Below are 12,429 nucleotides of genomic sequence, written 5' to 3' on the forward strand. Positions count from 1 at the left end.
TCTCAAATGCTCACTTCTGACGTCAGCAGCCTCCACTGTCGTTTCCTATAACTTCATTGTGTGACTCATCAGCTTAATTCCTTTTTGTGTTTTTTTTTAAATCCAGAACTTAAACATTGAGCTTTTGATCTGCAGAACTTACAAAAAATACATCAAGGTATTTCATGAGAACACAAAACGGGTTTGATGGACTAACTGGCAGGCTAGGGAAGAATTCTGCTTCCTTCCAGCAATTTTGAAGATAAGCGAAGACATCAATACTTGGAACCCCCCCCCTCAACTTTAAGTGAGACAAATGAAGTGAGACAGATGCACATTTTTTCGTCTTTTATTATACCGCAAACAATATTGACATCCAGGTATTTTTGTTAACAGTTTGCTGTGTGAAGAGTGAGACCATAGTGGCAGAAACATCATGAGCTCTCCTGCAGGAGCTTGTTGTGCAGCTGGATGAGACTCACAGGCAGCTTACAGAGGACAGACGTGAGGCCACAGGAAACGACGCACAGACGGTCAGAGCTGCCCATCAGTCCCTTCTCACACCAGACCACAGCAGCACAAGGATCGCTTGGGACTTGCGAAGTTGCAAAACAACATTTTTTTAAACATTTCTGCTAAACAGCATAAACAGTTTCTTTTAATTATTACCAAAAACAAGCAGCATACATAATTCAGATCTCTGGTTAACTGCCTCCCTTGAATAAAATCAAGGGGAGTCTTCTAAACTTATGGTCTGCCATGACTTAGTGATCCTGAGAAATGCTTCGTTTTCAAAAGTTGGTCACGTCAGCCCAACAAAAAGGCCGACTTCCAGGTAATCTCGATTGTGTGGACAAACGTCCCCATTTTTTGGCTTCAGCTAGGACATTTAAACACACAGGCATCTTCATTAGCCATGCCAAATTGAACTAGAAAAATCATCAACTGCTTTTGTTATATCCAGTCTTTTCTCAGACACTTGGGTAGCAAAAAAAAACAAACAAAAAAAAAACCTTTTCATTAAAACAAACCAAAAACAAGGTGTGCATCCAAGGGCCGCATCAGTAAAAATCCCTAAAAAGAGAGTTTGTCTCTTTTGGGAGCCATAGTTTGCCACAATCCCGTTTGCATTTAAAGGAAGAGGCTCCTTAACCTTCGAGAAGCATCGTCTGCAAGCTAGACAACAGAGCCGTCTACGATTTTTTTTAAGCCATCAAGCGTCTTATTTTAAAAATGAACACTTGGGGGGAAGAATGCTTTCTCACTTTGTTGTCCAACTGCAAGAGAAGACGGATCCAAGCCTCACCCAGCTCCAAGCAAAAAGGCAGTTCCGCAAAATCCCCCAAACTACTTCAAGCAGACAGACTCTAGTCACGGTAATCAAACCAATTAGTCCGACAGGAAGATCTGAAGCTTTCACAAGAAACCTTCAGACAGTTCTGCCTCCGGATGCAGGTGAACATGCAGCTGAGCTACACCAGCAGGCCACTTTAAAAGTCACAGCGGCAGATCATCACATCCAGGACACACAGGAAGAGGACAACATGGCAAAGAAGCTAAGAGAAGACGTTATACGGCAGAGTTCTTTATTAGCCGAGAACTACATTGGAATGAACAGGCAAAATTAGAGGTTTAAGCTGGAATCGGCATCATTTCATATTTTTATCGTTATCTCAGATATTCAACGCCCAAAGCTTTAGTGAAAACTAGATGATCAACTTGCCAGCTACGTTTTATTGGTTTTTGAAGAGGGGAGCTGATGTTTCTGCAACGGAGCATTTATTTTTCACCATTTTACAGATGCAGCTTCACCGAAAGCTTTAAAGGAAAGCCGCTCCAAGGACATCTGAATATGCGTGCAGGGGTCTTGAAATGATCTGCACTCATCTATCATCTAAGCTCTTAACTTCCAAAGACCAAAACAGCAGATAAAAGCATTTCCTCACTAAATAACCCCCCCGGTCATACTATAGTGCAATGATAAAGAGATGGACAGACAGCCTCAATTTACAGTTCCTATTATATCAAAGATTTTTTTATAACTGAAAACTGTATTTAGTAGAATATTTTAAATTAACAATAATCGCACATCCCAGATGTCAAACCTGGGGGGACCAACTTTGACTCCTCATGCATTCCTGTTTCAGTAGAGTCTTATTCTACATTTTTTTTTTTTTTAAATGTTGCCATGGGACACTAAGCACCTTCAAACCTCACACCTGACCTGTGCTGCTTCAAACTCCGCCGTGGTGAAGTGGTAAACAACCGGAACTGGGGCTTCAACTCAAAAAAACAACAAAAAAAAAAGGCCACAGACACAAGTGAGTCACCCCATCAAGCGCAAAAACAACCGATGTAATCCAATAAGCGTGCACAGATGCTGCAGTGACCCAGGGCGCTCCTTAGATGATCAAATAAAGCGGACTTCTTGCAAAAAGCTTTGTGTAGCAAACTCACAACACCTTCAATTTTTAAAGGACAACTGATCTAAAGTCTAGCAGTGGTTCATTGTATAACCATAGGCAGAAGTACTAAGCTGTTTTTCAAGCCCCACCCCCAGGTCCAAGCTCAACAGTTTGAGACATTCGTATATACAGCCATTAAAATATGAACTAACTCCAGATGAAGATGAACGTTTGAGAGGTGATGTTATAAAGATGATCTCAATGACAAAGCCCCCCCACAGGCGTCTGTCTCCTCACACCATGAATGCTTTTCCTGCCTTTCCTCTTCACCGAGCCAGGCACCATCCGACTACGACAGTGAGGGAGAGGAATTACAGAAGAAGAAGAAAAAAAAAACTAAATAATAATAAAAAATATAGACAAAATAACCGTTACGTATAAAGACACTGTCATTTCCTTAAATTACCAGTTCTTAGTGCCCTACGGTTTAGACCCGGTGGAAAACACCTGCCTTCAGTTGGTCAGCATGGGCTGCATGACAGACAGCCCCTTGTTAAACCTATGGTACTCCTAAACAACATTATGTAAATTTACAGTATAGAATTTTGGGTTACCATGCAAGAATACTTTTTTTGTGTAACATTTAATAGCTCGATCTACATCCAGAAATAATTTACACAGAAGGACAAAAGTTATTTGACCAGAGAGCGCAACAGGTGAGTAACCACTGTAGTGCAGCTGGACTGGACGTGACGAAGATGTGCAGGACAGGGAAGGGCGGGGTGGGGTTCGTTGGGGTTAGGCGACGGAGTGGGTGGGCTGGAATGTAAAAGGGGTCAAGATGGCAGGAGGGGTGTGGGATCCAGAGGTGCGCCTGGGTAGACATGTTAGTTGTCCAATTCTGTCAGGTCCAAATCAGCGACACTCCCACACTTTAACTGTTTGATCTACACTTCCAGTCACCACGAAGGGAGCAGCCTTATGGAAATCTGGAAAAGGATAAGGATAAGCAGAATAACAATCATTAAAAGCAATACATGGATCCTATAATTATTTAAACTGAGCATATGAACCATTTCATTCATTGCAGTGCCTTTACTAGTGTAAGGGGCAAAAATAGAGATAGATGCTCATCACTGAGGACATTTAACTTCTTCATAAAGGACATCTATAGAAAGAATAAGAAATGATACTTCTTTTGTTTAGGAAAAAGCTTTACTATGCCTTTTTACCCTGGCATAAAAAAATAAAAGCTGCTCTGTGTTTCTCTCCTTGAAGTTGAATTTATCACATCAATAGCTGACAGTGATACTTTTAAACTGAAGGATGATTAAAGAAGACTGGGTTCAGCGTTCTTGCCAGAGAAAGGTTAGCTCCAGAGCTCCTCCAGAGAGTTCCCCGTCCTTGATCTGCTCTGAAGCTGCTGATACAAAAGGCAGGGGGGTGGAAAAACCCTGGGGTGCTCGCACTGCCTACAACTCAAAAGCCAGTGTGCCCCCTGGACGCTGGGGTGAAAGTTCTTCCCGAATTATTCAACTGTTTTCTAAAGCAGAGGTGTGTAAGCCCAAAGACAAGAGCTGTGGTTCCATGCAGCACTGCAGGCCTCCAAAGAGGCTACATGTTTCAGTGGAGTTAGAGGGTGCTTACCCAGAGAGGTAACAAAGTGTTCGTGGGCACACAGGGTTTTCATGCAGCGCTTGTTTTTGTAGTCCCAGATCCTTAAGGTCTTGTCATCTGCACAGCTCACAATAAACTTGCCTCCAGGGTGGAAGAGGATGCCACGCACCCAGTTGTCATGTCCAACCTGTCAGATCGAGAGCAAATGGTTGAATTCCCGATCCCAATATTCTCCTTCCGGAGCATCTCTGAATACAAAAAAAAAAATAGAAATGCAAACATCAGATAGTTCTCACCAGGGTCATAAGGCACATGCCAGTGCTAACATCCCACATCTTGATGGTTTTATCTCTGGAGCCAGACAACAGGAAGGGACCAGGCTTTCCACTCTTCTTTGTCTGGCCAAGAGCACAGGAAGAAAACAATTTAGAACACTTTCTTAACCCATCATAAATAAAAATAAATAAGTTTTTTTTTTAAAAAAAGTTGTTTTATATAAAAATATAAATATAAAAATAAAATCAGCAAAAGACTATGTTTTAGTGCATCTTTAAACTTTATCATACAAGCCAAAAAGTAAGATGGGAGCTTCGGCATCCTCTCAGATAAAGACAGACAGAAACTATTCAGAACTACAGTGTTCAACAACAACAACTATCTGATAGACAGACGTGTGTTTCTTTTTCTGTTGTTGGCTGCAGTGTTTCTACCATCAGCCCACTGACCACAGCACAAATGCTCACAGAGTCTGTACACGTAAACTCCTCCCAGGTAAAACTGTTAACTGCTTTAACAAACACGGAGCTTCTCTACAGTTTGCAGCAGATGACTGATTTAGATGACATTTAGTGAATTCGGCGTGGCAGGAAAAGCGGGGCAAAGGTGGATCCTTGTTATTATAACCAATAAACCACTTTCTTCAAAAAATATGTTTGAAATAACCAAAAAGAAAAAATATATATATAATCAGATTCTTTGTGGAAGATCACACAGACTGCTACAAGGAGAAAAAAGAAATTATTATCCGACACAGTGACACTGCAGATCACAAGGCAAGTCTGTGCTGACTGCAGGCCATGTGGTTTTTCTGTCTGCGCAGTAGGAACCACTTCTTAATTCAAATTGCTGAACTCACAAGGCTGTCTGTCTCAACAGTGATGAAATCTAATCTATCTGAATCACAAACCTCAAATCTACCAAGGTTGGTACGTAGATGAAATAAAAATGCACAACATCAACTGATGGTGGAAGAATTCATTCACTTTACAGCATCAACCAATCCTTGTAAGAAGATTGCTTTCTTTCCATAAGCCTCGTCTACAGTCTCCCTGGCTCACCGACATCACCCTGTTTACTGGTGTCTGTTTGATTTGATTCCTTTCATAAAGATAATTAAAAAAAAAAAAAGAGTTAACCATGAAGATCCAGATATCTCAGTAACGGATCGAACCAGGAGAGAACAGAACAAGTTCATTATCTTAGCCTTTGAGAAGGGCGACAGGCAGCTATTAACCTCAGATCCTGTGGCCTCCAGGATGGTGGGAGAGGCGCTCTCTGGTGCCCAGGAGATGCACTCCACCACATGTTCGTGCTCCCGCAGTTCAGCCTTGCATTCTTTGGAGGCCACAACCCAAACACGAACTGTCTGGTCATTGGAGCAGCTAGCAATCAGCGTCCCATCCTGATTGGGTCGCACCATGCGCACCCACTCTCTGTGGCCTGCAAAGGTCTTCACGCAGTAACTAGAGGGGAAATCAAGAAAAAAAACCAATAAAAATAGACAATGAAAGAACAAGGTCGCCCTAAAGTGAAACAACATGTGGTTTTTAAGAATAGTTTATTCTCTTACCCAGTTGCCACCTCCCACATTTTTATGGTTTTGTCCCTTGAGGCAGAAACAATGTGATCTCCGTTGGGCATGATGGCTACAGATGAGACATTGTGGTCATGTCCTGCAGAAACAAGAGTGACAGTAATTAGAAAATATAGCGTCAAGGAAGCCGTCTCTTTACTGGAGATTATTTTTCCATGGAGAATAATAGATGTCTAATTACCAAGACCCTTAGCCACATTTAATCTCTTGCATGAAGACAACAGTAAATGTGTAAATGTGTCCTTTCTGTGCCATGAAACAGGACTAACCAGGCACAGCCACACTGGTACATAATGCCAAAATAAGAACATACTATACTGCTACTAACTGACTTCCTCTATAGGCTCCAAGTGATTTCCAGGTTGCCAAGACTTTAAAAAAAAAACCTGTAAATTGCTAAAAATAAATCTAATAAATAAAAGATAATAGTATCACAACAAAAGAAATGGAAATGTTCAAGCTTAATACTGAAATAGGTGTTATCTTAATGAAGTCCGCTTCACCTGATCCGGAGCTTGAGCACCGCTATAAACATTGCAGCAATAAGGAAATAAAGAGGAGTTTGCTCAATTGTTTTAGTGTGACCAATAAAACAACTAACCTAATAATAAATCAAACAGTTGATCGGCTTCAAGCTGTACTCTTATCCAGCCCAAGTGGTTTGAGTCCTGGAAACCACATCTGGTGGAACCTGCTATGCATCTCTGCTGTGAAGTGGAACCTCACTGGATGTGACGGCAAATGCAGTCTGCCCCACTCTGTTCAGACAGCAGAGGTCTGGAAATGTGTTTTCTTACCATGCATCGTCCTGATGCACTCAAAGCCTTGGAAGTCCCACAGTTTGATAGTCATGTCTGCAGAGCAGGAAGCCAAGAGTTTGCCTGTCTGGTCAAAGGAAATGTCCTGCACCGAATCTGTGTGGCCTTTCAATGTGCGCTCAAAGTCTCCCGTCTCGTAGTCCCACACCTGGAGAGCAGAGGAAAATACCTGTTATCTTGGACTGATTTTAAAATCCAATGAAGAGATTTTAAAAAGTTAACCCACTTAGACAACACAACATTGTCAGGAAATTTATCAAATTAAAGAGCTACTTTTCTTTTAAATTATTTTATTTTCCTATGACAGCTTTCATATTATAAAAAAAGTTATTGTATCAATAAAATATCCATCTGTATTTAGCTAAATCACCACGTAAATTACTACTCAAAAAGCAAGTTTGACGACTAAACCAATAGTTTATGGAAATGTTTTGTGTCAGAAATTAAATCAGACGATCCACCCAAGCCGGGTTGATCTAGTACCGGTATTTTGTTAGTGATCCCCAGATTTTGTTATGTTGTCGAGTTGTAGCAAAAGAGTAAAAGCTTAATTGACGACTGAGAGACATTGCCTTAACGCCCACTGGCAATGCAGGGAGCTTTCTAAAAATAGGAACATTCAGGGGAGGGTTGGATTCCAAAATACAAGAACTAAAGCAGATATCACGATTAAGTCTGAGCGCATTCAGCAGACAGTTGAAGGTTCCTTGTGCGGCGCTGCCTGCTGGAGAGCAGACAGAATGTGGAGTTAACAGCAGTACGCCTGAACCTCAAGCGTGAGAAAGCTGTTACATCTGTGGCTTTGGAGCAGACAGATGGTTTGTCACAGAGGGATAAACCCCACTTGGTTCTTCTCTCAGGGTGAGGAGATTTGGGCAGACTGCAACATAAGCCCCCCCCCTTCTCCTCCCTTATCCTTATAATGCTTTTCCTCCTTCCCCTAAAAGAAGATACGGATGGCCAAAGGTATAAAGTGATGGTATCGATTGCATCTCAACGACATCAAATCCATCAGCTAACTGACATACAATACTCTGAGCCACCCTGGCATTATTTAGGCAGAGGAAAAAACACAAAAACCCACATAATTTTTAAATATGTATGTACTTGTCCATTTTCAACATTTATTAAATTATCTTTCCTAAACAAAAACAATCCAAATAATAACATGGACTATCTATGAATGAGATTTGAGTAAAATCATTTGTTGATCATAATCAGTTGTTGATTTAAACAGAATCCTCCTTGGCCCCCTTCTTGGGAACCACAAAGTTCTAGAGAAGTACCAACAGTAATCTGCGGCAAAGGCATTCTGACCTTTAGTAGAGTTCATTTGCTTGTGGTTCCAAGCATAAGCACTTTGAGCTCTACCTGTTGTGTTTTTCTGATAGGTTTACTATAAGTAAATCTTAAAAGCAACTTTAGTTAGGAACATGATGGAGTTGATTCAGATCACCAAGTTACAAGTGGCTTCAGGAGCAATCCGTACTGTCAGTCATATATGCACAAGGATTTTAAGGTCAAATATTTCTGGAGTGTTGGCGCTTCTCCATATTATTTGCAAACATAAAGAAACGCACTTTAAAAAAACCTTGAACCCAATATGCAAAGGCCTGCATTAAAGTAAAGATGTTTTTCTTTAATAGATGTGAACTCAGAAGATACATGTTATAAATGCTGATATCAACACTTAGTAGGAACATGACCTTTGACAGTAACGTGTCACAGATGTCAGATCTTTAAGCTGTAATAAAACAATGCTGTGATGGCAGGTGAGACTCAGGTTCATGGAGAAGGGTCACACAAATATAAAGTGCTTTACAGGTTTAAAAGCAGCAGCATATTTTAATTGCATTTATAATGCATCTAAATAAACAAAAGAAACCATTATTTCTTCTGATGTTTTTTATTTGCAATAAACATCAAAATAGAACTTCGTGGTCACAGTGGTCATTTAAAAAGATCCAAATTAGTCGTTTATTTTCTTATCCAAATTAGCTACTGGGTGCAAAAAAGTTATCAGATAAGACTTAAAGTCCCCCTTTGACAATTTTTTAAATTAAAACAATTCCAGTGGTGTTTTACTTATGATTATGATGTTTTTAACCAAAATCCCACATCCTAAATCTCTTAAAAAAAAACAAAAAAACACATATTTCATGTCTATCTGTAGCTTCTGTTTCCAAAATCTCCTCTACATGGGTGTGGCCATTGGTGCTGAGCTGAGCACCCCCACCCCTGATCCCACCTTTCAGCAAGCTGAGTCTTGCACGAGTAAAGAGCTTGACACAAGCAGGGGCACAAATGACACGACTGACAGTCTCTATTCTCAAAAGTTTCTCTTTAGCAAAAAGAAAGTGTGAAAAGTGACATTTTTTCAGCTCCAAATCAACACTTTTTGAACAATGTGTGGAATGACAAAACAAATGTGTGGACCAGAGACTGCTGTTTAATAAAATTACACACAGTAAAGAACTTTGAAAAGCCCATGAAAAATGCTTTGAATGACATTTTCATTTAGGATACATTGCACCAGCAAGCAGCACTGGCTGTGGCTCAGCACTGATTGGATGCTAGCTTGTGCAGATTGTTGAATTACCTTGCACAGCAAATAAAATTAAAATGAAATGACAAAAGAATGTGACTATTGGCTCGTAATTTTTCAAATACATGCAACCAGTGCTGAGCTTTTTTCTTGGCTCTATGGACCCAGACGAAGAAATACGTTAATTCAAGGCAAGTTAAGTCAATAGTACAGACGCGATCCTATGGCGTGATTTAAGCGACAGGCGCAGCACAAAACAAAGGCCTGGCAGCGGCGTGATTTCAGCGGCGCAATTTGGAACCTGTATGAACCATATGAACCAAATTGCCCAACAGTTGCCATCCTGGCTACTGTTGGACAAAGGCGGGTACATCCTGGACAGTGTCACACGGCTCACGGAGCTGGAGTGATCACCATCATTATGTCGGCTCCCGGGAGGCGAGCTGGGGAGATGGGGAGCCAGGCTGCTCAGGCCTCCTGACCTTACGATAGGTTTGTTTTTTCATAGAGGCATTAATAAAGGAGGTCCCCTGATTTTATTCTTATTTTTATTTTTACCCTCTCTGGTTAATGCGGGACAGCAAGCCCTCTAACTCCGTCAGAGAGAACACAAATGTGGAGAACACCTTTGGGACTTTAACTTTCATTTTAAATACGCGCGGCCAACAACAAAATCCAGCCTTGGGCGCCCTTAAAATTCGTGCGGGCAACGCATCAGAGTGCTATGTTCTCTTTTACCGCACCTGAGCACATTGATGTGCACGCTGGATGGGGAGCTTGAACAATGCGCATGTGCTGATGTGACATCACAATAGCTCATTACTTTAAACCAAGCATCTTTGCGACAGTTTGATTGACAGCGATTTAAAAGGAGAATTACTCAGAAATGCAAACACGAAAGGATTTTTTATTACATTTCTTCTTTTTCATAAGAAAAATACCACAAGTACATGTCAAAAATGAAAAAACAACAACATGATTTTCATCGGAGGGGGCTTTAAAGATAAGGAAACCTCAGCAGTTTGATTATAATACTATGTAACCTTGAATATGGGAAGCATCCCTAATGAAAGTAGGCAGGCTTTTGATTCTGTTCTTTTATGAAAAGAGGCCTCCTCTGCTTAAATATCTCACATAGCTCTCATGGAGGAAACGTGCACAAAGCAGACCGAGACCAGGTCGCAAAGACGAGGGAATCCGTAGAGGATGAATCGAAAAGATGGCAGGTTTTTCCAAGTCCAAGGTCTGATTGGTCCTGGGGGATGAATGGCTGATGGGGGGCATAGTTATGGTCGGACAGCCAATGTTTTAATTGGAAGACAAACAAATGAGGCCGTTTGCTGAGCGGTGGGGGTTGGAAAAAAAAGGAAGAGGGTGTTAAAACATGGAAAGTATGTGGTGTGGAAGTAGTCCAGAGGAAGAGAGTCTATTGCTGCCTCATGAATACATTTCATTTGATAAATACTTCCGTCTATCAGCACGATGACGTGGAAAGATGGTGTAGCTGCAATAAAATAAAATAAAAAAGGGAAAAAGAAACTAGAGGATTTTCATTTGAGTTTAATATTGGATCTATACATTCATAGATCACAAGGGGACAAACTTCATCTGAAAGAATCGGGGAATTGGAGGGAAAGGCTGCAGGAAGTGAGGAATGTTCCACATGAGGAACAGCAGCTGTTTAACCAGCAAAAACTTCTGAGACCTAGGGCCTCGTTCTACAATAGGTTGGACCAACCATCATGTGGCAAAAAGGTGAATAAAGCTCTACATAATCTGTAATTAAAGTGCAGTTCATCTGTTTGCAGTTTTTCAGCAGTACAGAAGCTACAAAAATTGATAAATGTTCACATTATCGAAGCTCAAATTTGCATAGGCTTTGATTACAGGTGATAAATGTGATGCAACAAACGACATTGTTCCAAATGACGAACAGACCAAGCTGAACAAACTAAGAAGCCACATGAGTATACAAAAATAAATTTACACAACTAATCTATGCACATCTCTCAATTAAGAAACATCACCAGCCCTAGATTTGGTAGAAGTATGTTAAACGATTTTAAGACAAAACTCTGTACACTGAAAAACCACTGAAGACTTTGCACAGGAGCAAATGTTAATGGGGAAATAGAAACCTTTCAAAATGTTTTGATCTAATTTCAATCCGTGAGATCATTTAAAAAAAATAAAATAAGTGACACCAGATTTTCACCTCAAAGCTATAGAAAATCTTAGATTAAAAAACTCTTTTCTTTGTTAGATGATGGTTCTGACCTTTATTGTTGCATCCTCTGAGGCGGAGACCATGACGCTGAAGACCGGATGGAAGATGACGCGGGTGACTGGACTTCGGTGGCCGCTCAGCGCGTACCTTTCTGGCGGGCGTGGGATCCACTCTTTGGGGTCTCGCTTCTGAGTTACAGGCCCACCGAGGGTAATCTCTTCTTTTGCTTCATTCAGTTTGGACTCCAGTTCCATTACCTGTTTATAACCGGCAGATTTTTAGGTCAGTAAATCGTTTCCAGCTAAATATTTTAATGTAATAAAAACAATTTCAAAACACACACATGTACTATTTGATGTTTGTGAACCAGTGGCAGATTCAAGAGAAATGTCATGAACAATTCACAAGACTTGAATCCCCACGAGCATTCCCTAAAAAGAAAGTAATCCACAAACCTTCTTTTGTAATCTGATGACTGAGGTCCATTTCTTTTCCAAAAGACCAGCATATTTCTTATCCAATTCTTCATTCTATATTAAGAAGAAGAGAATATCAGGCAAAAGACCATCTTAAGACATGGATTCATTCATCTAGATCATTGCCCACCACCCCTGTCAGATGAAGGCCAGCTGTGGTGGTATGATGAGATCTGTAGCTACAGGAAAAAAAAGAGAAATGGCAATATTTGCACAGCTATAAAAGGCAGAGACTAGTTGCCAGGCTGCACCAATTTACTATACCACACACACCCTCAAACACATCGATGTGATACACATATACAAACACACACACGATCCTAATCCTTCTCACACACGATAATCCCCTGCGGAAGGTCTTAGGCAGCTTAAGGCCACGCAAACGCAATGTTGGAGGAAATGCTGGAAGTCAACTAGTGGAAGTCCCGGCAGACGAGGCTTATTCCACCTGCAGACTTTACATTTCAAGCTGGCCGGCCAACACATTTT

At 40.9% G+C, this 12,429-nt stretch overlaps 1 protein-coding gene across 3 annotated transcripts in view; it reads right to left on the reverse strand.

The window, feature by feature from the left end:
- Positions 1-312: 312 nt before the first annotated feature.
- The window catches only part of pafah1b1 (platelet activating factor acetylhydrolase 1b regulatory subunit 1), a 33,455-nt gene continuing 21,338 nt past the window's right edge, over positions 313-12,429 (reverse strand). For all 3 annotated transcript variants that reach the window (XM_020708300.2, XM_004075434.4, XM_023962011.1), the window contains exons 4-11: positions 11,920-11,994; positions 11,515-11,721; positions 6,672-6,840; positions 5,851-5,953; positions 5,515-5,743; positions 4,298-4,399; positions 4,032-4,188; positions 313-3,373 (exon numbers count right to left, since the gene is read on the reverse strand). In XM_020708300.2, the coding sequence (XP_020563959.1) occupies positions 3,300-3,373; positions 4,032-4,188; positions 4,298-4,399; positions 5,515-5,743; positions 5,851-5,953; positions 6,672-6,840; positions 11,515-11,721; positions 11,920-11,994 (1,116 nt within the window). In that variant the 3' untranslated portion in view covers positions 313-3,299. The remainder of the gene's footprint in view (positions 3,374-4,031; positions 4,189-4,297; positions 4,400-5,514; positions 5,744-5,850; positions 5,954-6,671; positions 6,841-11,514; positions 11,722-11,919; positions 11,995-12,429) is intronic.

This window comes from Oryzias latipes, chromosome 13 (genome assembly GCF_002234675.1).
Source record: "Oryzias latipes chromosome 13, ASM223467v1".
NCBI classification, from domain to species: Eukaryota; Metazoa; Chordata; class Actinopteri; order Beloniformes; family Adrianichthyidae; genus Oryzias; species Oryzias latipes.